The 27576-nt window shown below is 42.8% G+C and overlaps 1 protein-coding gene across 8 annotated transcripts in view; it reads right to left on the bottom strand.

Moving 5' to 3' along the window:
* Positions 1 to 27576, bottom strand: part of dcp1b (decapping mRNA 1B) — a 127565-nt gene that overhangs the window by 4390 nt on the left and 95599 nt on the right. For all 8 annotated transcript variants that reach the window (XM_070900511.1, XM_070900506.1, XM_070900509.1 and 5 more), the window contains 2 exons: positions 22380 to 22520; positions 13871 to 14734 (listed from right to left, as the gene is read on the bottom strand). In XM_070900511.1, coding sequence (XP_070756612.1) covers positions 13871 to 14734; positions 22380 to 22520 — 1005 coding nt within the window. The remainder of the gene's footprint in view (positions 1 to 13870; positions 14735 to 22379; positions 22521 to 27576) is intronic.

Below are 27576 nucleotides of genomic sequence, written 5' to 3'. Positions count from 1 at the left end.
CATATAATTGGCAAATGAAGTTCAACACAGATAAATGTGAGGTATTACATTTTGATAGGAAGAATAGGGAGGTCACTTGGAGGGTGAGCGTCAAGATGGGGTAGAGGATCAAACGGATCTTGGAGTACAAATACACAAATCATTAATAATTGCAACACAGGTTAGCAAAGCAAAAAAGCAAACCAAGCACTAGGAGTTACTTCTAGGTTGATAGAATTGAAAAGTAAGTAAGTTATGCTAAACCTGTATCGAACCTTGATTTGACCATACTTGATAGTACCACAAACAGTTCTGGTCACCATATTATAAAAAGGATATAGAGGCACTGGAGAGGGTACAGAGAAGATTTACAAGGATGATACCAGAAATGCGAGGGTATGCATATCAGGAAAGGATGGCTGGATCTCTTTTCTCTTGAAAAAAGGTTGAGGGGTGACCTAATAGAGGTCTTTACAATTATGAATGGTTTTGATAGAGTGGATACAAAGAGAATATTTCCACTTGTGGGGCAGAGCATAACTAGAGGCCATGAATATAAGATAGTCAACAAGAAATCCAATAGGGAATTCAGAAGAAAATTCTTTACCCAAAGAGTGGTGAGAATGTGGAACTTACTACCACTGGGAGTGGTTGGAGCAAATAGTATAGATGCATTTAAGGGGAGACAAGACAAGCATGTGAGGGAGAAGGGAATAGAGGGTTATGCTGATAGAGATCGATGAGGAAAGATGGGAGAAGGCTTGAGTGGAGCATGGACTGGTTGGGCCGAATGGTCTGTTTCTGTGCTGTATATCTTATGTAACCTGCTCACCCATGCTCAGTTTGGGTTCCGTCAGGACCACTTGGCTCCAGACCTCATCACAGCCTTGGTTCCAACAAGGACAAAACAGCTGAATTCCTGAGGTGAGGTGAGAGTAACTGCCCTTGACATCAAGGCAGCATTTGACCAAGTGTAGCACCAAGGAGCCCTATTAAAATTTAAGCCAATGGAAAACAGGGGAAAGGCTCTCCACTGGCTGGAGTCAAACCTAGCACAGATAAAGATGGTTGTGGTGGTTGGAGGTCAATAATCACAGCCCCAGGACATCCAAGAGTTTCTCAGGGCAGTGTCCTAGGCTCAACCATCTTCAGTTGCTTCAGCAATAACCTTCCCTCAATCATAAGGTCAGAAGTGAGTATATTCGCTGATGATTGCAGAGTAATCAGTTCCATCTGCAACTCCTCAGATAATGAAGCAGTCTATGCCCGCATGGAGCAAGACCCAGATGGCTTTCAATATAGAAACTGGTCGCAAAATGCTTCAGAGGTGTAATAAAAAATAGATACTGAGCCAAAGAGGAAAGATGGGAGGGAGGGAGGCTTAGTCAATCAGATGGGTTTTCAAGGAGGGTCTTAAGGAGAGGGAATTCCAGAGCATCAGCCTGGTGGCTCAAGGCATGGCCGCCAACAGTGGGGCAAAGGGGGAGGGGGAGAGGATGTAGAAGAGGACAGATTCAACAACAACTATTTATATTTATAAAACACCTTTAGAGTAATAAAACATTCCAAGGTGCATCACAGGACCTTTATAAAATAAAATTTTACAAGATGCACTGCAGAGACTTGCCAAGGTTTCTTCGACACCACCTCCCAAACCCATCTAGAAGGACAAAGGCAGCATGCACATGGGAATACCATCACCTAAAATCTCCCCTTCAAGTCACACACCATCCTGACTTGGAAATATATCGGCGTTCCTTCATGCGCGCTGGGTCAAAATCCTGGATCTCCTCCCTAACAGCACTATCGGAGTACCTTCACCACATGGACTGCAACAGTTCAAGGCGGCGGCTCATCATCACCTTCTCAAGGGCAATAAATGCTGGACTTGCCAGCGACGTCCACATCCCAGGAATGAATAAAAAAGACAGAGACCTGGGTTGGCTTTGCATTCTCACCACCTCAACCTGCAGGATACCTCCTACTGCAATCTCAGGCCTAGGTGAACTGCTTTTGTTCTCTTAGGTTGGACTTAATGCCAGAATTTGCAAGTTGGCAGCCCGCTTGCCCCATTTACAACCAATGAATCATCAGTTTTGAATTTCCCATACTCGGGTAGCTGCAGTACTTGATGGGTTTGTTCCAGGAGCACAGGAAATTTGAACTGATCTATCTCGCTGCAAAAGATAACGAGGTTGCTGGGTGGCACAGCAGATGTGGTCAGATCAGTCACTCAAAATTGGATATGGAGAGGTGGAGCATTGGGAATGGTGTGAGAGATGCTCCTCCAACATTTTGTTGAAATAAATACTTCAGTAAAAGCTCAGTATGTCAATGGGGGCATTTCTAAAATGGTGCTTATGCCCCTAATTCTATTAATTTAAAACTGATCCACTTGTATCTCCAGGATACGTATAGTCTGGTGGGTGTTGCAAAGCAACTCACTGAGGATTCAAAATGGTATCAAGCCACAAGAGCAATGCTTGAGGGGGTTAATGAAATGTGAAAGGAACCAAGAAATGAACTTCACTTTAATGGAATGCATATTATTTAGTTGCGGGTCATTTTCTTTGTGCTGACAATGGCCCCAAGTTTCGTGCCGCGGCGAAAACGGCGCACCTCCGAGCTGGGCGGCTGTTTTTCGCGCCGAAAACTGCGCCTAAAAAAAAGTCCGATATTCTCGAGCTCCTTGGAGCTCTATGTCTGCTTAGCGCGGCGCGCTCTTCGCAGCAGGGGGCGGAGCCTAACACTCGCGCCGATTTTCTAAGTAGCAGGGGGCGGGTACAATTTAAATTAGCCTTCGTGGTGCCGGCAACCCTGCGCGTGCGCGTTGGAGCGTGCGTGCACGCGCAGTCTCTCACAACCATTGGCACTCGGCCATTTTTAAAAATACTGCAGAAAAAGTGAAGATTTGTTTCTTGGACCCCTGCAAAGGCTTGTAATTTAATTTTTTTTGATATTTCTGTGTGTGAGGGAGTGCTTTTAGCAGCACTGCTGAATAAATCACCTGCTGAAATCAGTGAGTTCAGCTTTTCACTGCTAAACTTGCAGAACCGGTGCTGCATTGGTGCATGCAAATTAAGGACTGTGTGTTTGGAGAAATAAGAGTGCCAATTCAACTTTGCAATAATACATGGTGTTGACAATGCAGCACCCATTCTGCAAATTTAAATATAAAACTGTCGATGTGGCTGCCTCTCCCTGTTCAAATGGCCTCAGTCCCCCTCACAGCTCGAAGGCTGCTGTATCTTCGGCTGCCGGCCAGCCACTGACGCCGCTGATATCCTATGGCCGAATGGCCTCACGTCCGTCCGCTGCTGATTCTTTGGCTGCCGGCCAGCCACTGACGCCGCCCCTAAAGCGTGGCCGAATGGCCTTAAGAACCTTAATGAGCTGCGTGTGTCCTGCGTTGATTCTTCGGCTGCCGGCCAGCCACTGACGCCGCTGCTATCTCATGGCCGAATGGCCTCACATCGGTCTGCTGATTCTTCGGCTGCCAACCAGCCACTGACGTCGCTGATATCTCATGGCCGAATGGCCTCGGGTCCGTCCGGTGCTGCTGCTTCGCGGCCAGCCACGAAGAGAATGAAGGCCTGCCTCAAGCACTGCAGCTCAGCTCAAAGCTTGCTGCCGCTGCCGTCGAGACGCTGACGCCACACCGCTGCCTGTCTCCAACATGAAAGGCCTGCCTGAAGCACTTTCACACAGGTAGGAACATGGTTTATTTAATCTTTTCTTTGCTTATAAATTTTTAGTATTTGTATAATATTTGTATAAGTATAACTAAGGATTGATTGTAGAATTTAATGACTTCCCTTCCCCCCCCCCCCCTCGTTCCCTACGCCTAATTTGTAACCTATGCCTGATTTTCTAAAGTGTAGACAAGGTTTTACAAAAATCTTCACTTACTCCATTCTAAGTTAGTTTGGAGTAAGTTTTCATTCACGAAACTTTCAAATCAGGCGCAAGGGGCCGGACACGCCCCCTTTTTGGAAAAATAAATCTGTTCCAAAGTGAAACTGTTCTAACTGACTAGAACTGGAGCAAACTAAATGTGGAGAATTCAGATTTCTAAGATACTCTGTTCTACACCAGTTGCTCCTACAAATCAGGAGCAAATCATGTGGAAACTTGGGGCCAATGGGTGCAGAGTATTGGCTCGTGCAATTAAATCACATGACTTGAACCAAAGTACTATTGTATGGTATGATTTGAACTTTAGTGATCAAAGTTTAATTTCATTACATGTTACTGGGAAATAGTAAAGCCTGTAACATTACATGTTGCTGGGAAATAGTAAAGCCTGAATACGTAGCATAGTGGAAACTGCATCAGTACTTTGCAGATTCACAAATCTCTTCAATTTGAAACAAGCAGTATATTTTGTAGTCATCTGGAAACTGGATTTTAAACAGTTTTTGCACCACATCTAGAATGCCAACCATGTTTTAAAACAGATGTAAATTATTTTCATTTATGTATTGGTGTAAATCACCTTTGTGACAAGCCTATGCAATAAAAAATAATAAAAATGCTTTTAATTTTTGGTGAAGATAAATGTGTTACACTGAAGTCATATATGGCCTGAAGCTACAGGACCAGGACTGGTGAGATGTTTTTCCTGTAATTATTACTTAAGTGAAGCATGATACAGGTGGCAACAGATTGAGGAGTCAATAAAGGGTTAGAATCTTGCAAGAGTTTGCTGCTAGAGAGAATTCAGGCTAACATTATTCAGGGAGGTCAAGCTAGAAGTAGATTAACAAAAGGAAAATGTCTGAACAGCAAGTATACATTTAATTTCTGAGATATTACATAGCATATTAGAGAGGGATGAGTGGACAGTTTGAAAGGGCCCAAGTTTTCCCAGGAGTTCTGTTTTTTTGGGAGCAACTTGATTTTTCTGGAGTATCTTAAACGTTGCAATTCTGCACATTTAATTTGCTCCAGTGTTAGTGAGTTAGTTAGGATTTTTTTTAGTTTAGTTTAGTTTTGTTCAAAGGGGGCATTACCAGCCACCTACGCCTGCTTTGGCCATTTAAGTCAGTTTGGCCAGCTAATAGTTGCTCCAAACTAACTTAGCCCAGCGTATGTGGCCACTTGTGTCCGCACAGATAAACCTTACGGAGAGTTAAGAAATCAGCGCAGGTAGACAGAGATTGGGCGGGGTGGGGTGGGAAGAGAGGGAGGGAAGCACAGATGACCTTACAAAACACTAAATACCTTCACAACAACTAATACAGATCTTGTACTGTAACTTTTGCATCATTTACACATTCCACTATATAAAGCTTCATAAAATATGCACTTTTTAAATATCATTCATATCAGAAGTTGAATTTTGATGGTAGTGACTGTCTTCCTTACTGCTCTTATCAGCAGACAGTCTAGGGGCAACTTTTTTAATTCGAGCAGCTTGTTCTTTTTCTAAATCATTTAAAGAAACTCTCCTCCTTCGCCCCCCACCCCGCCGCCACCATCAAAACTCTTCCCCCCACCTTCCCCTAATCAAAAGTCTCCCTGCACTAACCTGTTTCTTGTAGTCCTCAGAGTGGTTTGAGTCTTGAACTCGATTTATAAAGTCGAAAAGGGATATTGTCTTTAGGCATTAATGCTTTGAAATTTCTTGACATAGATGTGATCAGTGACACAAACCAGTAGTTTCATCCCCCCAGTATCGTGTCTCGAAGAATTCCGTCACAAACGTGCTGTATGACTCCTGGTGGTCCGGACTCGAACCCCACCCCCCTCCCCCCCCCCCCCCCCCCGCCAGGCTCCTCCTGCTCCTGTTCCCCTGGGCTCCTCCAGCTCCTGCTCCCCGGCAAACTTCCCTCGGCACACACTCCTCCAACTGAATGGGAGGGGCAGCACTGGCAGCAGAGGATGCAGGCAATGGGGGTGCGAGAGGCTACAACAATGAACTGGAGTCTAAGTGAGCGCGAGATGGCAGGCCACTCGGTCCGGAATAGGGGTGGCGAACATCGGGTCATCCCTTCGGCCAGGGATAGGGGCGCCGAACATCGGGATGCACTGGGAGGGCGAGACACATTTATATTTTCTGACTGGCCATCAGACTATCGACACTATGTTTTAGTTTCAAAGGCTCTGCTTAATCTACACTACAATGTTTGATACATTCTTTCCACTAAAATTATGTTTACCTTGGAGCTTGGTAATGTGTTTTTGGTGAGGTACAGTACCATTTGACACTTGTGTTCACTCCCTTGCCACTGGACCAAGATCTAGCACTATCAAGCCCGTCTGGTGGCTAGTATGCAACGGCCACCACACGTTAAAAAAAATCCATGCATAGGCATCTTCCACCCTTCAAGATGAAGTTCAGGACCTGGAATATTAGGTTCTTCATTGAAACACCTGTGAACTCATCCTTTTTTTTGGCGTGGAAACAAGTCATCCTCGTTTCGAGGGACTGCCTATGATGATGTGTCCACTCACTGGGCCCAAATTTGCCCAGGAGTTGCTCAGTTTTTTTTGGAGCAACTTGATTTTTCTGGAGTATCTTAAAAAGCCCCATTCAGCACATTTAAATTGTGCCAGTGTAAGTGAGTTCGTTAGAATTTTTTTTTAAGTTTAGTTTTTTTTCCAAAAGGGAGCGTTACCAGCCACCTTCGCTTGTTTTGGCCATTTAAGCCAGTTTGGACAGCTAATAGTTGCTCCAAATTGACTTAGGCCTGCGTATGTAGCCACAAAAATCCTTGCGGAGAGTTAAGAAATCAGCGCAGGTGGCCAGAGATTGGGGGAGGGAAGGGAAGTGGAGAGGACCTTGAAAAACACTAAACACCTTCACAAAAACATTCAAGAAGCATAAAAACCATCAATAATAAATAAATATTAAATAAAAAATAAAACTTAAGTCCTACCTTCATAACTCGGCCCGGGAAGTCAGCGGGCCTGCCGGTGTGAGAGGCCACTCTATTGGGGATAGGTGCGGGTGGGTGGGACGCCCGGGCGGGGGAAGATAGCGCAGGTAACTGGCCACACACATCACACAGCAGGCTGGGCTCGCAGAACACAGAGGCTGCAGGAGTCAACTCCGAGGGACTGGTGGACTTCTTCTCCGAGGAGTGCTGACTTCTGACTCCACACCCCCCCCCCCCCCCCCCGCAACTCTCCTCCTCCGCCCCCCCCATCAAAATAACCCTCACTAAACAAAGCACAACCAAATAAATAAAAAATAAAACTCAAGTCCTACCTCGGCCTGGGAAGTCAGCGGGCCTGCCGGCTGGTGCGGGAGGCCACTCAATCGGGGATAGGTGTGGGACTCTCTCCAGGACTAGCAGCAGCCCGGCGCGCGTCTTGACACCACTCGGCCTGGGATAGGGGCAGGACATCGAGTCCCACGATGCGCATGCGCGAAACCTCCAGTGTGCATGTGTTGAGCTGCCGGCACTCTATTGAGCGCAGGGCCCTAGCTCTGCCCCCTAATTGAATTGCCATGCCGCGCCAAGCACAAGGACAGTCGACAGAGTGGGGAGAATACAGTGAGTATTCACATAAGTGCGCTGAAAAAAACGGAGGGCCAAATTTGGGCCCACAGTTTTTATTATTTAATAGATACTGTTAAAATTTGTCTGCTTTTTTCTGAAAACCAAATGAGCAATGCAAAGCAGAGTCCATCCGCAGCTTCTCCAGTATTTGTTGGATTCTAAAGTACGTTTGGGCAAAAGAGCAGTTCTCAAGACTTCTTTTTATCCCTGGAGACTGTTCCAACCGCCTGTGAAGGGCTAGCAAAAGCTCTGATGAAGTGTAAACCAGAATGTCTTGTACTGTATTGGTTAAATTCACTTTTTTTCACATTTCTTACCGAATTTTGTAATTAAATTGGATTAGTTGTTTTGATTTGTCAAATCTCTGGTCTGTGTGTAATATCCTCCATTTTTCAACAAAATGCAGAAGCTTAACTGCCATCTTCTCAGAGCAACTGGGGATGGGAAATTAATGCAACCTTACCAGCATTGCCCACATCCCAAGAACAAGTTAAAGAAAATAGAAAAAAGAGGAATATGGTCACATAGATAGAGGTTGAAGGGTGGAAAGCAAAGGGCAAGGAAAAGAGAATGTTTTTCAGACTCGAAAGAAAAGGCATATGTATATATACACACAAAATAAAATAAATACTGTATCTATTTTGAAGTTGGAATATTGTATGGTATATAAAATGCTTCTTGAAAAATCAATATAAATCAAATCTACTCCATTCCCTTTTATTGATCTTCTCGTTATATCTTCAAAGAATTCTATAACCATGGTGAAGAACGACTTGCCTTTTTAGAAATCCTCGCTAACTGGCTCTGAATAACTCACATTTCACAAAGTGCTTTGTAATTTCATCCTATATTACACATCCCAATACTTTAATAACAATTAAAGTAAACATAACTGGTCTATAATTTCTTGGATTATCCCGATCTTTTTGGAGAGCAACGCTACTGTTGCCACCTTTGAATCCTCTGGCACAATTTTCTTTTCTACAGAATTTTGGAAAATTAAAGTCAGATCCTCTGCTATTTATTCCCACATGATCCTCAGGTGTAAGCCAAAGTGATTTATTGACCTTGAGTATCAATTTTCTTTGAATAATAACGCCCAATAACTGTTTTGCACCTACTTTTGCAATGCCAATGTCCACTTCCTCTGTGAAAACAGTGGCAAAGTATTTATTTAATATCTCTACCATTTCCCAATTCCCAACTTCAGGCCCCAAGTTTCCACATGATTTGCTCCTGATTTTTAGGAGCAACTGGTGTAGAACGGAGTATCTTAGAAATCGGAATTCTCCACATTTAGTTTTCTGCAGTTCTAGTCAGGTAGAACAGTTTCACTTTGGAACAGAAATTTTTTTTCAAAAGGGAGCGTGTCCGGCCACTGACGCCTGATTTCAAAGTTTCCACAGTGAAAACGTACTCCAAACTAACTTAGAATGGAGTAAGTGAAGATTTTTGTATGCTTGAAAAAACCTTGTCTACACTTTAAAAAATCAGGCGCAGGTTACAAATTAGGCGTAGGGAACGAGGTGGGGGGGGGGGGCGGGGGAGAAGGGAAGTCATTAAATTCTACAATCAATCCTTAGTTATACTTATACAAATATTATACAAATAAATCCAACCTGAATAAAAATTTATAAGCAAAGAAAAGATTAAATAAACCATGTTCCTACCTGTGTGAAAGTGCTTCAGGCAGGCCTTTCAGGCAGCGGTGTGGCGTCAGTGTCTCGATGGCAGCGGCAGGCAGCAAGCAGCCTGCGAGCTGAGCTGCGGTGCTTGAGGCAGGCCTTCATTCCCCGCGGAGATGCAGCACCCGGACAGACTTGAGGCCATTCGGCCATGGGATTGCAGCGGCGTCAGTGGCTGGCCGGGAGCCGAAGAATGAACACAGGACACACGCAGCTGCAGATTTAAAATTCTTTAGGCCGTTCGGCCACGCTTATGGGGCGGCGTCAGTGGCTCGAAGGCAGTCGAAGAATCAGGAGCGGACGTGAGGCCATTCGGCCATGGGATTGCAGCGGCGTCAGTGGCTGGCCGGGAGCCGAAGAAAGAACAGCAGCAGCCTTTGAGCTGTGAGGGGGACTGACTGAGGCCATTCGGCCATGGGATTGCAGCGGCGTCAGTGGCTGGTCGGGAGCCGAAGAAAGAACAGCAGCAGCCTTCGAGCTGTGAGGGGGGCTGACTGAGGCCATTTGGACAGGGAGAGGCAGCCACATCGACATCTTTATATTTAAATTTGCAGAATGGGTGCTGCATTGTCAACACCACATATTATGCAATGGTTTGCTTCTTCATGCAAGAAATTCTTTGTTCTTGGTGGACGCTGATCCATTGCAAAGTTGAATTGGCACTTTTATTTCTCCAAACATACAGTCCTTAATTTGCAGGCACCGGTTCTGCAAGTTTAGCAGTGAAAAGCTGAACTCACTGATTTCAGCAGGTGATTTATTCAGCAGTGCTGCTAAAAGCACTCCCTCACACACACAAATATCAAGAAAATTAAAATACAAGCCTTTGCAGGGGTCCAAGAAACAAATCTTCACTTTTTCTGCAGTACTTTTAAAAATGGCCGAGTGCCAATGTTTACTTCAGGCTGCACGTGCGCGAACGCTCCAACGCGCACGCGCAGGGTTGCCGGCACCAAGAAGCCTCATTTCAAAAGAAGACTTACAAAATCGGCGCGAGTGGTAGGCTCTGCCCCCTGTGCACCATGCCAAGCAGACATCGAGCTCCTTGAATACCGCACTTTTTTTCCGGCGCCGTTTTCAGCGCGAAAAACAGGTGCCCACCTCTGAGGTGTGCCTTTTTCGCCGCGTGTGGAAACTTGGGGCCTCAATTTTGCCATCATCTCTGAGCATCATAATTACACCTAACCTGATTATCTTACTACAGGTACCAGTGTGACTTTTTTTGTGCTAAATTTCTCTTGCATACCATCTTAACCTAGTAATCCCCCTTTTTATAGTTTTCGTAAACATTCTTTATATTTGTCCCAGCTATCATTTTTAATATCCCGCCTAGTTAAGTGCTAAATGCTTTTTTTTTAAGGTTTAAAATTTGATCTAATCTCCCTATGGGATCCCAGCCTTTTTCCTTTACTGGTACTTACTTGATTTGTACCCTTTCCATCTCCTTTTAACTATCGTTGAATTAAGGTGCTATTTGATAATTTTGTTTTCATTTAATCTTGACAAATTCCTTTTTTTATTTTGATAGAACTTGTTTTTCTTTCCAGTCAAGTTACTTTTTTCATATATATTCTTACATTGAACCTAATAATACTATTCCAAAATGTTCCCCTACTTTATGACATAAACCTGCAGCTTAAAGTTGCTCATTCATTTTATGGTGGAAAGCAGCATAGAAACATTGGCCCCGATATACACGGAGCTGCACGTTCGGAGCTGGAGACAGGAGTTAGGGACGGGAAACCCGGAAGTATGGATTACCCGAACGTCAACGTCTTTTAATTTTTTTCTCCAGTTTGGATCAGGCAGGAAAGCCTGCAGCAGAGGGATGCAGCGGAGGATGAGGTAGGGAAAGATCACCATTGGGGGGTGTCTGGAGAGGGCCATATCGCAGCAGGTGGGGGAGTGGATAGTGTGGTTTACAGGGTAGCTTGTTCGGCCTGGAGGAAACACTCCACAAGCAGTACTGTAAAGGCACTTACCTTATGGATCTGGCCCGTCTCGCCTCCTTTTACTTGCCGGGTATCCCAAGGCCTGGGAAACCCAGTCGACACAAGTTAAAAATAAAAAGGCTGTTAAAATGGAATCACGCAGCCTCTTTAAACGCTTTTACCAACCGATCTGCTTCCTGAAAGCGGATTGGTCACACCAACCCCCAACCCATTAAAACCAGACTGGGCAGATTCGAGTCTGGTTTGAAATCTTTACTTCTTATCTGACCCAAACCCATCCATTTTTGTGGGTTAAAATACCCCTAATGTTCAGATGGCTTAAATTTTGAAAGCAGTTTTGTACTGACAGCTTAATTAGGATAATTATAACTGGAGCATAATTTTTTTCAGAGCACAAAAGACTTCAATGCAACAGCGCATGCTCTGAAACTCCTCAACTGTCCAACTACTATATAAAAATTATTACAAGTTTTCTTCTCATTAATTAAAATTAATTTGGTTATTTTAGGATTTCATAGTATAAATGATCTGGTAAAACATTTGGTTAATTCTCAAGGAAAAAAGGACTTGCATTTATATAGCGCCTTTCACGACCACCAGATGTCCCAAAATACTTTACAGCCAATGAAGTACTTTTTGAAGTATAGTCACTGCTGTAGTGGAAAGATCCACGCACTGGCATCTTCCTCCCTTCAGGATTTGGTTCGGACCTGGAGTTTTGGGTCCATCATTGAAACACTTGTGAACTTTTTGACGTGGAAGCAAGTCATCCTCGATTTGAGAGACTGCCTATGATGATGATGACACTTATGTTTGCCAACAGCAACACAAATCTCATCATCTGTCTCTCTCAACACCTCATGATAAGACCACACGACTATAGACGTTTACAGCACGGAAGGACGCCATTTGGCCCATCATGTGAGCGCCGACTCTTCGCTAGAAAAAGTCGAAATAAATCTCACTGCCTTCCTCTCGCCGCATAAAGAAAATCTTCCTGATCTTTCTCCTCTCTCTCTTAGTGATAGTTTAAAATTGATGACCCCCCCATCACTGACTCCACAACCGCAGTCACTAGTCTTTCCCTATCCACTCTATCAAGACACTTCGGGTAATTTTAAAATCTCGATTAAATCTTCTCTTAGCCTTCTCTGCTCCAGCAGAAATAGTCCTAAAAGCTCAAATCACCCCTCAGAATTATAAGCCCCAATATTAAAGCGGAGACAGGAATGGAGCTGGGGTGTGGACCAATTACGGGCGACCAACACACAACAGATTGGGATGCATGGGAATGTCTGATTTCAACGGGGATGCCTCATTTTACTTTCGGATTTCATGTCTCCGCTCCACGTGAGCGGGCCTGACACAGACATATACATTAATGATTTGGATGAGGGAATTGAGTGTAATATCCCCAAGTTTGCAGATGACACCAAGCTGGGTGGCAGTGTGAGCTGTGAGGAGGACGCTAAAAGGCTGCAGGGTTACTTGGACAGGTTAGGTGTATGGGCAAACGCATGGCAGATGCAGTATAATGTGGATAAATGTGAGGTTATCCACTTTGGTGGCAAAAACACGAAGGCAGAATATTATCTGAATGGTGGCAGATTAGGAAAAGGGGAGGTGCAGCGACACCTGGGTGTCATGGTACATCAGTCATTCAAAGTTGGCATGCAGGTTCAGCAGGCGGTGAAGAAGGCAAATGGTATGTTGGCCTTCATAGCTAGGGGATTTGAGTATAGGAGCAGGGAGGTCTTACTGCAGTTATACAGGGTCTTAAGTGAGGTCTCACATGGAATATTGTGTTCAGTTTTGATCTCCTAATCTGAGGAAGGACGTTCTTGCTATTGAGGGAGTGCAGCGAAGGTTCACCAGACTGATTCCAGGGATGACTGGACTGACCTATGAGGAGAGACTAGATCGACTGTGCCTGTATTTACTGGAATTTAGAAGGATGAGAGGGGATCTCATAGAAACATATAAAATTCTGACAGGACTGGACAGGTTGGATGCAGGAAGAATGTTCCCGATGTTGGGGAAGTCCAGAACCAGGGGACATAATATAAGGATAAGGGGTAAGCCATTTAGGACCGAGATGAGGAGAAACTTTTTCACTAAGAGTTGTTAACTTGTGGAATTCTCTACCGCAGAGAATTGTTGATGCCACTTCATTGGATATATTCAAGAGGGAGTTAGATATGGCCCTTACGACTAAAGGGATCAAGGGGTATGGAGAGAAAGCAGGAAAGGGGTACTGAGGTGAATGATCAGCCATGATCTTATTGAATGGTGGTGCATAAGGGCCAAATGGCCTATTCCTGCACCTATTTTCTATGTTTCTATGAAACACGGCAGTCAATTAATGCACAGCAAACTCCCACAAACAGCAATGTGATAATGACCAGATAATTTGTTTTAATGATGTTGATTGAGGGATAAATATTGGCCAGGACACCAGGGATAACTCCCCTGCTCTTCTGCAAAATAGTGCCATGGGATCTTTTACATCCAACTGAGAGCAGACGGAGCCCTCGGTTTGACATCTCATCCGAAAAACGGCAACTCTGACAGTGTGGCACTTCCTTAGTACTGCACTGGATTGTCAGCCTAGATTTTTGTGCTCAAGTCTCTGGAGTAGGGATGTCTCTTGAACACATAACCTTCAGAGGCGAGTGTGCTACCAACTGATCCACTGGCTGACACACATAGCACAATCTTTAAATACCTTCTATTTATGTTTTCTTACCTGAAAAAGTAGGTTCTGGTTTTCTGGACTGACACTTTTCTCTGTCTGAGAATCTAAAGGTTTCATTGAGGAATTAGGTTGGTTGACTACAGGATGTGGTTGTGCTGAAAACTTAGCTGCAAGAGTCATTTTCCCAGCATGGTGCTGCTGTTCCTGCTGGACTATCTGGAGCTTCTGAAGTAATACATGAGGAGATATGATACCAGAGACCTGTATTTGGTTACTACAACTATTTGAGGCAGCAGTTCTCTTGACCTGGTCTAATGTCGGAACAGGATGCATTTTAGGTTGCACTTGTAGGCTGGAGCCAAGATAGGCAGGATGAGATTGAGGAATAGGCTGTATCTGGGAACCATTCAGAGACCCACTGAAGAAAAGTTCTGACTGTACCACAGAAGGACACGATGTAGAAAGTGGTGCCTGAGCAACATGTAGCTTCTGAAGTAAATCTTGAGTACCTTTAGAGAATAAAGGACTGGATTCATTCAAAGAGTTTTGCTGTGAGGAGACATTTCCTATTGAAGATTGTGAATGGAACAGTCCAGTTAATGATTCTTCCACACTTTTTTCATTACGGTTTTCACAGAGACGATTTTCTGGTAACTCGGACACGGGCTGAAGATCAGCTCCACGACTCATTAATTTCTGAATAGCAGGACAAAACTGTTTTTTGACAGACTGGGAAGTTTCATGCTTTGGTAGTCTCCTGGGCTCCTCATAGGACAAAGAACGAACCACAGCTGGTCGACTGGAAACTTTGTTCTTGGGTTCTTGTGTCTCATTTAACACATCAGTTGAAGCAGATTTTTCTTGTGTACCAAACAAGGCTGCCAAATTCAAATGCTTTGCTCCCAATTCTGTGCTCTTTTTTAAAAAAAAAAAGAAACATATTACTTTTGTGACCAAGAGTATCAACTTCATAAAATTTCATGGAAAATAAAGATAGTGGTGACAAAAAAATTGCTAGTGGTGCTATTTGCATGGAAGTAATTAGTATATTTGGGCAAAAGCAAAACTAAGCAGTAAATGATGAAATGCTTCAATGTAAGAGAGCTAAATTCTCTACAGCCTCAGATACAATGTGAAAATACTACAACAAGATGAATTAACAAAGAGTAGATACGAAAAAGGGATAAATGACCTGAATATTTTCAATAAGTGCAGCATAGGCAGTTTTGATGGGAGAGCATCTCAGAGAAGTTATTGTTAAAGAGCAGCAGTCATGTTGAGGAACACCTGTACAAAATTGATGGCAAAAGGGAACCACCACAGAAAATCCAAAATTAAAAAAGGATACCCAAAGGAATTAAATATTTTAAAAGGGCACAAGAAACAAATAATTAAATTGGGAAGTACACAAGATATTAAAAGTAAAAGTAAAAGGGGCAAATTGGAGGACGAGATAAAAAAGGGAAGCGGATGAAAGAAGTATGAATAAGATGGAGGCAGAGATGTATCTGATGCAGAATGTTCCCTGGAATGATAAAGATATATGCAATGGATGAAGTGATGTGATAAATGTCTGTTTATCAAACTTAAAGATAGACTTTACAAAGCACAGTACAGGAACTTAGCTGGGCAGCAAATGTGAGGTGCTTTTTGAAGGCAAGTGGATAGTATTAAGCTCAGTAAATAAGTCACCACAGATCTGTGCAAAGACCAAGCTAACATTAGACCTTCAGAGCAAATCATCAGGGATTGGAATTTGTGACCAGTACAACTAAGAGCAGGGTTGTCATGGTATAGAATCATGTGCTGAAAGAAGACAAGGAAATAGGGATATAGGATAGACTAAAGCTGGTTAAAGAAGCATGGAAAGCCTATGAAGTTCCAAGAGATCATTTTAATGAACACATACCAGGCACTGCCCAACACTGCAGAAGGAAACAAGGTCTCAGTAGAAAAGGCAACTGGAAAATGAGAGGGGACAGCTTTGGTTAAGACACAGTTTACAGGTCATAGAAAGACTAAGTATAGAGGATTCTTTGCTCCAGAATGTAGAAAGCCACGTGCCTCGTAAAGGTATCACCTAAAAGATGATGAGCTGTTTACCTGCAGCTAGAACATAGAGAAAAAGTTAAAAGGGATACTGGAGGAGAGAGAATTTGTGACCAGTACAACCAGGAGCAGGATTGTCATGGTATGGAATCATGTGCTGAAAGAAGACAAGGAAATAGCCCACCCATACCTTTGTTATCGCCAAGCTCATGGTCTACATGGCTGTAGTAATAGCCGCCCTCCTGTATGGCTCAGAGACATGGACCAGAGAAATACCACCAATGATGTCTCCGCAAGATCCTACAAATCCCCTGGGAGGACAGGCGCACCAACATTAGCGTCCTCGACCAGGCCAACATCCCCAGCATTGAAGCACTGACCACAGTTAATCAGCTCCGCTGGGCAGGCCACATTGTCCGCACGCCAGACACGAGACTCCCAAAGCAAGCGCTCTACTCGGAACTCCTTCATGGCAAACGAGCCAAAGGTGGGCAGAGGAAACGTTACAAGGACACTCTCAAAGCCTCCCTGATAAGTGCAACATCCCCACCGACACCTGGGAGTCCCTGGCCAAAGACCGCCCTAAATGGAGGAAGTGCATCTGGGAGGGCGCTGAGCACCTCGAGTTTCATCGCCGAGAGCATGCAGAAATCAAGCGCAGGCAGCAGAAAGAGTGTGCGGCAAACCTGTCCCACCCACCCTTTCCCTCAACGACTATCTGTCCCACCTATGACAGGGACTGTGGTTCTGTTATTGGACTGTTCAGCCACCTAAGGGCTCATTTTAAAAGTGGAAGCAAGTCTTCCTCGATTCCGAGGGACTGCCTATGATGATGATGATGTTACCTCCAGACTTGACTATTCCAATACACTTTTGGCTGGCTTCCCAGCTTCCACCTTCCTTACACTTAAGCTCATCCAAAACTCTGCTGCTTGTATCCGAACTCGCACCAAGTCTCGTCCACCCACTTACCCTGTGCTCGTTGACCTACATTGACTTCCACTTAAGCAATGCCTCGATCCTTGCTTTCAAATCCCTCCATGGCCTCGCACCCTCCATCTCCTCCAGCCCTAAAACCCTCAGAGATATCTGCGCTCCTCCAATTCTGCCCTCTAGCGCATCCCCGATTTTAATCGTTGCACTATTGCCGGCTGTGCGTTAAGCTGCCAAGGCCCTAAGCTCTGGAATTCCCTCTGTAAACCTGTCCATCTCTCAAATCTTTTTTAAAATGCTCCTTAAAACTTACCTCTTTGACCAACGTTTTGGCCATCTGCCCCAATATCATCTTATGTGACTCATTATCAAACAAAATTTGACAACGCTCCTCTGAAGCATCTTGGGACATTTTACTATGTTAAAGGCGCTATATAAATGCAAGTTGTTGTTGTTGTACATAATAAAAAGCAACATAGGCAAAGATTTCTCCAAAACTCAAACAGCAATAAAATAATGACCAGATAATCTGTTTTAGTAACATTGGTTGAGGGATAAATGTTAGTCAAGACACCTGGAAGAACTCCCCTGCTTTTCTTTGGAATAATGCCATGGGATCTTTTACATCCATCTCTCTGTTTTCTGGTATACTTCCGCTGTTTGGGAAAGGAGGATTACACCAAGAAAACTGAGGATATAAATGAGTGGTTGGCAATCTGGTTTGAAAACAACAATGCTGCCTTCATAAATTGAGGGAGTGCAGCGAAGGTTCACCAGACTGATTCCGGGATGGCTGGACTGACATATGAGGAGAGACTGGATTGACTGGGCCTTTATTCGCTGGAGTTTAGAAGGATGAGAGGGGATCCTCATAGAAACATAAAATTCTGGTGGGACTGGACAGGTTAGATGCAGGAAGAATGTTCCCGATGTTGGGGAAGTCCAGAACCAGGGGTCTAAGGATAAGGGGAAAGCCATTTAGGACTGAGATGAGGAGAAACTTCTTCACTCAGAGAATTGTTAACCTGTGAAATTCTCTACCGCAGAGAGTTGTTGATGCCAGTTCTTTGGATATATTCAAGAGGGAGTTAGATATGGCCCTTACGGCTAAAGGGATCAAGGGTTATGGAGAGAAAGCAAGAAAGGGGTACTGAGGTGAATGATCAGCCACGATCTTATTGAATAGGTGCAGAAGTAGGCCATTCGGTCCTTCGAGCCTGCAGGCTCGAAGGACCGAATGGCCTACTCCTGCACCTATTTTCTATGTTTCTATGAACACCTAGGAGGTAAGTGAAGTTGATCCTATGGGAGAGGGAAACATCCCCATTGCTAATAAAATCCAAGGCAACACTAGGGGTTTTCTAGACATCATTAGGTCAGCATAAAAGAGAATAAAACTTCCTCTATGAAGAGATTAAAAAATATATATGCAAGAACAGGAAAGCTATTTTAATGGGAGTCTTCAATCAACCAAATATAAACTGCGAACACCCCAAGGGTTTAGAGTCAAGAGTTGGTAAATGTTTCTTGACCCAGTGTATCAAGGAAGCCACGAGAGACAGTGCACATCTTGACTTAGTATTCATTAATGACTCAGATAACATACAGAAATGGCAATAGCAATCCTGGGAAGAAAGTGACAAAAGAAAGATCTGGGATTCAGATATACCCAAGACCAGGAACTTGGTATATAAATGTAAAATGGCTAAATTTAAAGAAAAGGAGGACAAACTAAATCAAATAGATTGGAGGAGGATGTTTATCAACACTTCAGAAAAGGTTATGTGGGACACATGTCAAGAAATAATGCTGAACAAGTAGGATAAATACTTACCTGAAATCAGCAAAAATAAACTAAACAAATGTTACCCTAAATCAACAAGGAAACAAGCTGAAAGTACACTTAAGACCTCTTATAACTGCTAGAAATCCTGTAGGGAGAAAGAGATCAATATAGAAAAATGCAGAAATATGTTAAAAGGATAATCTGGGACAAAGGCAGACCTAAGAAAAAAGCATAGCTGCAGAGGGAGGAATAGCACAACAGTAAAAAAAAAAGTTCATCACCATTGCAATAGTATTAGGGCAGTCAGAGAAGAGGCGAGAACCATTAAAGATGCAAACAGGCTCGTAACCAAGATGAGCACAAAATAGTAAATATTCTGAATATTCTTCCAGATAGTCACTGGTGACCACATTCGTATCATTCCCTTCTCAATTAATGGAATTGATCATGAGTAAACTTGTGTGCGCAATTTAGTAAACAGCAGTCAACATGGCGTCGGAAAGGAATCCTGCTTGACCAACCTTCTTTACTTCTTCACACAAAGATTCATCAACACATGGAATAAACTTCCAGATAGAGTAGTGAAAATGAAAACCTTAAGAGTTATTTAAAAAATAACTGGGTGCCAAAACAGAGAGACTGTGGGTTAATTCTGGATGGATGGGTTATAATGGGCCAAGTGGCCTTCCTCATCCATAATTATCATGTGAATTTTATCAACTTCAGATTTTGAAAATAGCTGAATGATATCCAAGCAAAAAAGTCCTACTTTCATCTTCACAGAATAATTTTATTCTGTATTAGAGTTTTATTGTATTTTTGCATTCAATGAGTGGAACATCTGCTGACACAAACTTACGGCATTATTAAATTGTACATTTTTTTTTAATACTGTGGTGCAAAGTTTAATCAAGCTACAGTTCTCCCAGAGACCCAACCTTCTGAGTCCATCCATTTTCATAATCTCTCTGAAGTGCTTCCCACCTCCTCAAGTACTCTCGGCCATCACCTCCTTTCACCGAAGCCTTGCATCACATTGCGGCCTGTTAAGGCCCCAGCCTCCCCATTACTGCTTCCATATCCAACTACTCTCAAAGTTGTCCTAGATCTCAGACTACAACCCCAACACAACTCATAGAACCAGCCCCATCTACTCCCTCTCACATTTCAACACAAAGCTCTTATAGCCTTAACTCCAAGCCCTTAACAGTCTGATCTTTTGCTCTATATTCTCTCTCAAATCACCCATGTGCATGACCTCTCCCCAGCTCCACTTCAATCTGTGCTGCCTTCCAACTTCCCACATAGCCCACGTCTTAAGAAGCAACAGATAAATATTGAATACAGAAGAAATAGGAACATATGTGATGTGCACACAGAAGACGTATAAAAGATGGGAGATGATGGAGGGTGTTGAATGAGACAGAGAAAAGACTAAGGCAGAAACAATGGTTTGACAGCATGATACAGATAATCACAATGAGATAAGTGTGATAGAGAGAAAAAAAGAGAAAAAAGGGAACGAGAAAAAGAAAAAGCGAACAAGAGGAACAGTAGGAACGAAGCAGATAGTTATTGGAAGAGACTGGTAGGCAAAACTGGAATTGAACAATAGGCTGCCTTTAAAGAGGAGATGGTTCGGGTACAGTGTAAGTACATTCCCCCAACGGGCAACAGTAGGACAATCAAAGCTAGAGCTCCCTGGATGATGAAATAAATAGAGAGTAAGCTAAAGCAGAAAAAGGGGTGTATGACAGATGCCAGGTTGAGAATACAAATGAGAATCAGGCTGAATACAGAAATTTCAGAGGGGAAGTGCAAAAGGAAGTAAGAGGGCAAATAGGGAATATGAGAATAGGCTGGCAGAGAACCAAAAAAGGAATCCAAAAGTTTTCTATAAGCATATAAATAGTAAACAGGTAAGTAAGGGGGAGGGTGGGCTGATTCGGGACCAAAAAGGAGACCTACACAGAGGGCATGGCTGAGGTACTAAATGAGTACTTTACATCTGTCTTCACCAAAGTCAGTGAAAGAGGAGGTAGTTGAGATATTGGATGGGATGAAAATTGATAAAGAGGAGGTACGAGAAAGCCTGGCTGTACTTATAGTAGATAAGTCACCAGGACCGGATAGGATGCATCCGAGGATGCTGAAGTAAGTAAAGGTGGAAATTGCAGAGGTACTGGCCATTATCTTCCAATCCTCACGGGGGTGGTGCCAGAGGACTGTAGAATTGCAAATGTTACACCCTTGTTCAAAAAAGGGTGTAAGGATAAACCCAGCAACTAAAGGCCAGTCAATTTAACCTCGATGGTGGGGAAGCTTTTAGAAATGATAATCTGGGACAAAATTAACAGTCACTTGGACAAGTGTGGATTAATTAAGGAAAGCCAGCACAGATTTGTTAAAGGCAAATCGTGTTTAATTAACTTGACTGACTTTTTTTGATGAGGTAACAGAGAGGGTTAATGAGGGCAATGAGGTTGATGTGGGTACATGGATTTCCAAAAGGCTTTTGATAAAGTGTCACATAATAGACTTGCCTGCAAAGTTGAAGCCCATGCAATAAAAGAGACAGTGGCAGCATGGATACTAAACTGGCTAAGTGACAAGAAACAGAGAGTACTGCTGAACAGTTGTTTTTCGGACTGGAGGAAAATATACAGTGGTGTTCCCCAGGGGGTCCATACTAGGACCACTGCTTTTCTTGATATATATTAATGATTTAGACTTGGGCGAAGAGAGCACTACTTCAAAATTTGTGGATGACACAAAACTTGGAAGTATTGTGAACAGCGAGGATAGGGATCTTCAAGAAGACAGATAGACTGGTGTAATGGGTGGACACGTGGCAGATGAAATTAATGCAGAAAAGTGCAAAGTTATACATTTTGGTAGGAAGAACGAGGAGAGGCAATATAAACTAAAGGATACAATTATAAAAGGGGGTGCAGGAACAGAGAGACCTGGGGGTATATGTGCACAAAACATTGAAGGTAGCAGGACAGGTTGCAAAAGCGGTTAAAAAAGCATACGGGCTTTATAAATAGAGGCATAGGGTACGAAAGCAAGGAAGTTATGATGAACCTTTATAAAACACTGGTTCAGCCACAACTGGAGTATTGTGTCCAATTCTAGGCATCGCACTTTAGGAAGTGTGTGAAGGCTTTAGAGAGGGTACAGAAAAGATTTACAAGAATGGTTCCAGGGATGAGGGACTTCAGTTACGTGGATAGATTGGAGAGGTTGGGGTTGTTCTCCTTAGAGCAGAGAAGATTGAGAGGGGCTTTGATAGATGTGTTCAAAATCATGAATGGTCTTAGCCAGAGTAGATAAGAGAGAAGCTGTTCCCATTGGCGCAAGAGTCGAGAACCAAAGGACACAGATTGGCATAAGATCCATAGGCGTCATGAGGAAAAACTTTTTTACGCAGCGAGTGGTTATGATCTGGAATGCACTGCCCGAAAAGGTGATGGAGGCAGATTCAATCTTGAGTTTCAAAAGGGAATTAGATAAGTACCAAAAGGGAATTAGATAAGTACCTAAAGAAAAAAAAACTGCAGGACTACAGAGAAAGGACGGGGGATTGGTATTAGCTGAAGTTCTCTTGCAGAGAGCCGGCACGGGCTCGACGGGCTGAATGGCCTTCTAATGTGCTGTAACGATTCTATGATTCTATAAGAGAGATCTAATATTTTTTGTGCATAAGTATTGCCACAAAAGAACACGGTACAAAATTCATGTTAATATAAAATAGTGTATCCACTGACACAAAGACTTAAAACCAAATACCTTGTCCTGTTGCTGTACTTGTTGGTACTGGGTATCTGTTCCAATCTCAGTCAGTTTAATGGGAATTGGCTTGATCAGGTTTAAACTGTCGTGAATCAGACTGGAACTAGTTATCTGCTTTGGCTCAGAGGACTGTTTGATCTGAAACAAAAATCAAAGAAGCTGAACTTGAAATCATTATTAGTTACACAGATTTGCATTTTAACTTACATCGCCGGGTGTAAAACTAGCCGTGAAGAATCATCCGGGCTGGTCAATTTCCAAACCAAATTAACATTTGAAAAGGTGACAATGTATGATTAACTCAAGTCATTGAATGTTCACTGTGCTTATTTGCATGGGGTCTTCTACCCTGCGTCTTTCTCAGCATGAGCACCGTATGGGGGCAGAACCTAAATACCGTCCCGCCCCAACTCAGGGAGAGAAGGTCATAAACTCAGTGGTGGGGGGGAGGGGTTAAAGGTCAAGAACATGGGGGTGGGGGGAGATTCGAGCACAGAGAACAGTGGAGATGGGGAAGAACATGACCCAGGTGTAAAGATGGGTGGAGGTGGGAGGGAATAAGAGCATGAACAGGATCCAGATAGGAAGATGGATCACATTCTCCCCCTCTGTTATACGTGGATCACGTTCTTCCAACCGAATAAAGAAGTCAATCCTTTCTCACATACAGAGCAGATGAACAACTTCTCCTCAGTATGAACTCACTGGTGTGTCAGAAGGTTGGGTGCACACATGGACTCCACACACACTGAACCTTCATTCTGAATTAAAGAATTTTTGTCACTTCCAGAAGGAAAAAAAAACATAAAACTCCAAAGAAGTAACTAACCCACTAATTACAGTATAAAGTCTTCCATTTTACCAGCGAAGGACAACTATAATTACAATTGCCGAACACTAGATAACAGAACATCTTCACAAAGCTAACTGCACTTCCACTTTCTGAGGGCTGTGTGACAAGACTGAATCAAATTACACATTCCAGACAAACTGCTTGATACGTCTTTTCCTCCAAGGGGTCCAATCAGAAATCTGGTCCAACCCACTGGTGTTGCAAATAATCACTGCCTAGAATGTTACAGCACAGAAAGCAGGTCATTTGGCTCAATTAGTCTGTGGCAGCGCACAGGAACCACCTTGTCTACTCCCACTATCTTTCTCATCACACCTAGTATTTTTTTTTCAAACAACTTTTTAAGAATTTGTAGACTTTGCTTCAACAACAATTTGTGGCAGAGAATTCCACATTTTAACCACCATCTTTGTAAAGCTAATTTTTCTTGTCTCATTCTTTATTATCTTAAATTTATGGCTTTTGGTTATTAGTTGAAACCTATCGCTATTTATTTTATCATAACATTTCATAATCGTGAAGACTCGATCTCTTGACCATTTCAGCTCTAATGGAAAAAAAAATCAACTTCTTAAGTCTCTCTCTGCAACTGTAACTCCTCATCCCTTGCAACATCCAAGTGAATCGATACTATATATTTTCCATGCTTTTATATCCTTCCCATAATGGGGTGCCCAGACCTGCACATAATACTCCAACTACAGCCTAACTCTAATCTTGTACAAGTACAATATTAGCACCTTGCTTTTACATTCTCTGCCTCTAGATACATAACCAAAGATTCAGTTTTGCCACTTTTGTAGCCTTACCTATTTCAACTTTCACCTTTAATGGCCTGTGTATCTGCATACGAAAATCTCTTTGCTCCTCTTAGCCAAGAATGACACGTCATGGATAAATAAAGAGGTGAGGATAATATTGAATCTAAAGAAAAAGGCATACACAAAGTACATAAACAATAAAGGAGGAAGACAAAAGAAAATGACGAGTTCAGGAAAGAGGCAAAAAAGACAATTAAAACGACAAAAAGGAAATAAGAAATGAAAATATCAATGAATATTAAAAAAAATAGTAAAGTAATCTACAAGGATAAGTAAAAAGGAAAATTAGATTGGGATAGGGCCACTAAGGGATGAGCAATATCAACTCACAGGAATTAATACTGAAATCGCAGGGATATTGAATAGAAACTTTTCCTCAGTTTACACTTAAGTGGCTAATAAAGTGAAAGTGGAAATAGAAGAAGTGGTGGAGGGATACTAGAACAGTTAAGATAGAAAGGAAATACCAGCCAAACTTAAGGAAGACAAAATTCCAGGTCCGGATGGATTGCACCTGCAGATCCTCAAAAGAAAAAGAGGAAATAGCAGAGGCACTAGTTTCCATATACAAAAATTCAATAGAAATAGTGCCAGGTGGTTAGCAAATGTAATTCCTATCTTCAAAAAGGTAGATAGAACTAATCCAGGGAACTAGAGACCAGTTAATTTAACATCAATGGTAGGAAAGATACTCAAATTGTTGCCAAAAGATCAGGTAACAAAATATCTAGAGATGGACAATAAAATAAAAAATAGCATGGCGTTTTAAAAGGAAGGTCAGGTTTAATCAACAAAGGGGTATAAATCATAGAATCACAGAATCATATAAATTTATAGCACGGAAGGAGGCCATTTCGACCCATTGTATCCGCACCAGCCGACCAAGCGCTATCCAGCCTAATCCCACTTTCTAGCTCTTGGTCCGTAGCCCTGTAGGTTACGGCACTTTAAGTGCACATCCAAGTATTTTTTAAATGCGGTGAGGCTTTCTGCCTCTACCGCGCTTTCAGGCAGTAAGTTCCAGACCCCCTAATACCCTCTGGGTGAAGACATTTCCCCTCATATCTCCTCTAAACCTCCACCCAATTACTTTAAATCTATGTCCCCTGGTTGTTCACCGCTCTGCCAAGGGAAATAGGTCCTTCCTATCCACGCTAACCAGGCCTCTCATAATTTTATACACCTCAATCAGGTCTTCCCTCAGTCTCCTCTGTTCCAAAGAAAACAGACCCAGCATCTCCAATCTTTCCTCATAGCCACAATTCTCCAGTCCAAGCAACATTCTTGTAAATCTCCTCTGCACCCTTTCCAGTGCTATCACATCTTTCCTGTAATGTGGTGACCAGAACTGCACACAGTACTCCAGCTGCAGCCCAACCAGTGTTTTATACAATTCAAGCATAACGTCCTTGCTCTTGTATTCCATGCCATATAACATAGCCATTTATAAATCAAATAAAGAATTTAGGAGGAATTTATTTACACTGGGAATGGTATGAATGTGGAACTTGCTGTCACGTGGACTGGTCGAAGCATATAAGAACGTAAGAACATAAGAAATAGGAACAGGAGTAGGCCAAATGGCCCCTCGAGCCTGCTCCGCCGTTCAATAAGATCATGGCTGATCTGATCATGGACCCAGCTCCACTTCTCCGCCCGCTCCTCATAACCCCTTATCCCCTTATCAGTTAAGAAACTGGCTATTTCTGTCTTAAATTTATTCAATGTCCCAGCTTCCACAGCTCTCTGAGGCAGCGAATTCCACAGATTTACAACCCTCTGAGAGAAGAAATTTCTCCTCATCTCGGTTTTAAATGGGCGGCCCCTTATTCTAAGATCATGCCCTCTAGTTCTAGTCTCCCCCATCAGTAGAAACATCCTCTCTGCATCCATCTTGTCAAGCCCCCTCATAATCTTATACGTTTCAATAAGATCATCTCTCATTCTTCTGAATTCCAATGAGTAGAGGCCCCAACCTACTCGACCTTTCCTCATAAGTCAACTCCCTCATCTCCGGAATCAACCTAGTGAACCTTCTCTGAAGTGCCTCCAAAGCAAGTATATCCTTTTGTAAATATGGAAACCAAAACTGAATGCAGTATTCCAGGTGTGGCCTCACCAATACCCTGTATAGCTGTAGCAAGACTTCCCTGCTTTTTTACTCCATCCCCTTTGCAATAAAGGCCAAGATTCCATTGGCCTTCCTGATCACTTGCTGTACCTGCATACTATCCTTTTGAGTTTCATGCACAAGTACCCCAAAGTACTGAAGCACTTTGCAATCATTCTCCATTTAAATAATAACTTGCTCTTTGATTTTTTTCTGCCAAAGTGCATGACCTCATACTTTCCAACATTATAATTAATCTACCAAATTTTTGCCCACTCACCTAGCCTGTCTATGTCCTTTTGCATTTTTTTTGTGTCCTCCTCACACATTGCTTTTTAGTGTAGACTCATTTAATTGACGCACATTGATGCATCAATGAGAGAGAAAACAATAGAGGGATAGGGAGGCAGGGTGAGAAGAAGTAATTAGTTGAAAGAGCATTGTGTAGCATATAGACCAGTTGGGTCAAATGACCTGTTTCTGTGCTGTAGACACTACCCAATTCTCCACTCCATTTAAAATCTTACCATTACTTTCCCTAACTGTATTGCTTCAAATGTTTATAAATTGAACTATATCTGCCATTCTACCCTTTCCATGTTCTCCTACAGTCATTCATAATTCTTATCACAATGGCATACCCCAAAATTTGGTGCATTAGCAAATATCAATATTATTCCTTCAATACTAAAGCCCAGATCATTTAATGTATATAGCAGCAGCATTTATATAGCAAGTTCAAGAAAGAAAATGGTCACTAACTGCTTCAGAGGTGTAATAAAAAATAGATACTGAGCCAAAAAGGAAAGATTGTGGGTGGGTGGGGGACGAGACTTAGTCAAACAGATGGATTTTCAAGGAGGGTCTTAAGGAGAGGGAATTCCAGAACGTAGGCCTAGTGGCTCAAGGCAGGCAGCCAACAGTGAGGCAAAGGAGGAGGGGGAAGAGGATGTAGAAGAGGCCAGATTCAACAACAACTATTTGTATTTATATAGCACCTTTAGAGTTGTAAAACATCCTAAGGTGCATCACAGGATCTTTATAAAATAAAATGAGACACCAAGCCACATAAGGAGATATTAGGGCAGATGAACAAAAGCTTGGTCAAAGAGGTAGGTTTTAAGGAGTATCTTAAAGGAGGAAAGAAAGGGAGAGAGTTGGAGCGGTTTAGAGAAGGAATTCCAGAGCTTAGGGCCTTGGCAGCTGAAGGCACGGCCACCAAGATGGAGCGATTCAAATCAGGGATGCTCAAGAGGCCAGAATTAGAGGAGTGCAGATATATCGGAGGGTTGTGGGGATTACAGAAATAGGGAGGGGTGAGGCCATGGAGAGATTTGAAAACAAGGTTGAGAATTTTAAAATCGAGGCATGGCTTAACCAGGAGCCAATGTAGTTCAGCGAGGAGTTGAT

Source organism: Pristiophorus japonicus, chromosome 15 (assembly GCF_044704955.1).
Source record: "Pristiophorus japonicus isolate sPriJap1 chromosome 15, sPriJap1.hap1, whole genome shotgun sequence".
NCBI classification, from domain to species: Eukaryota; Metazoa; Chordata; class Chondrichthyes; family Pristiophoridae; genus Pristiophorus; species Pristiophorus japonicus.
Note: the sequence above shows the minus strand (reverse complement) of the source record. Positions and strands in the feature narration are given on the sequence as shown.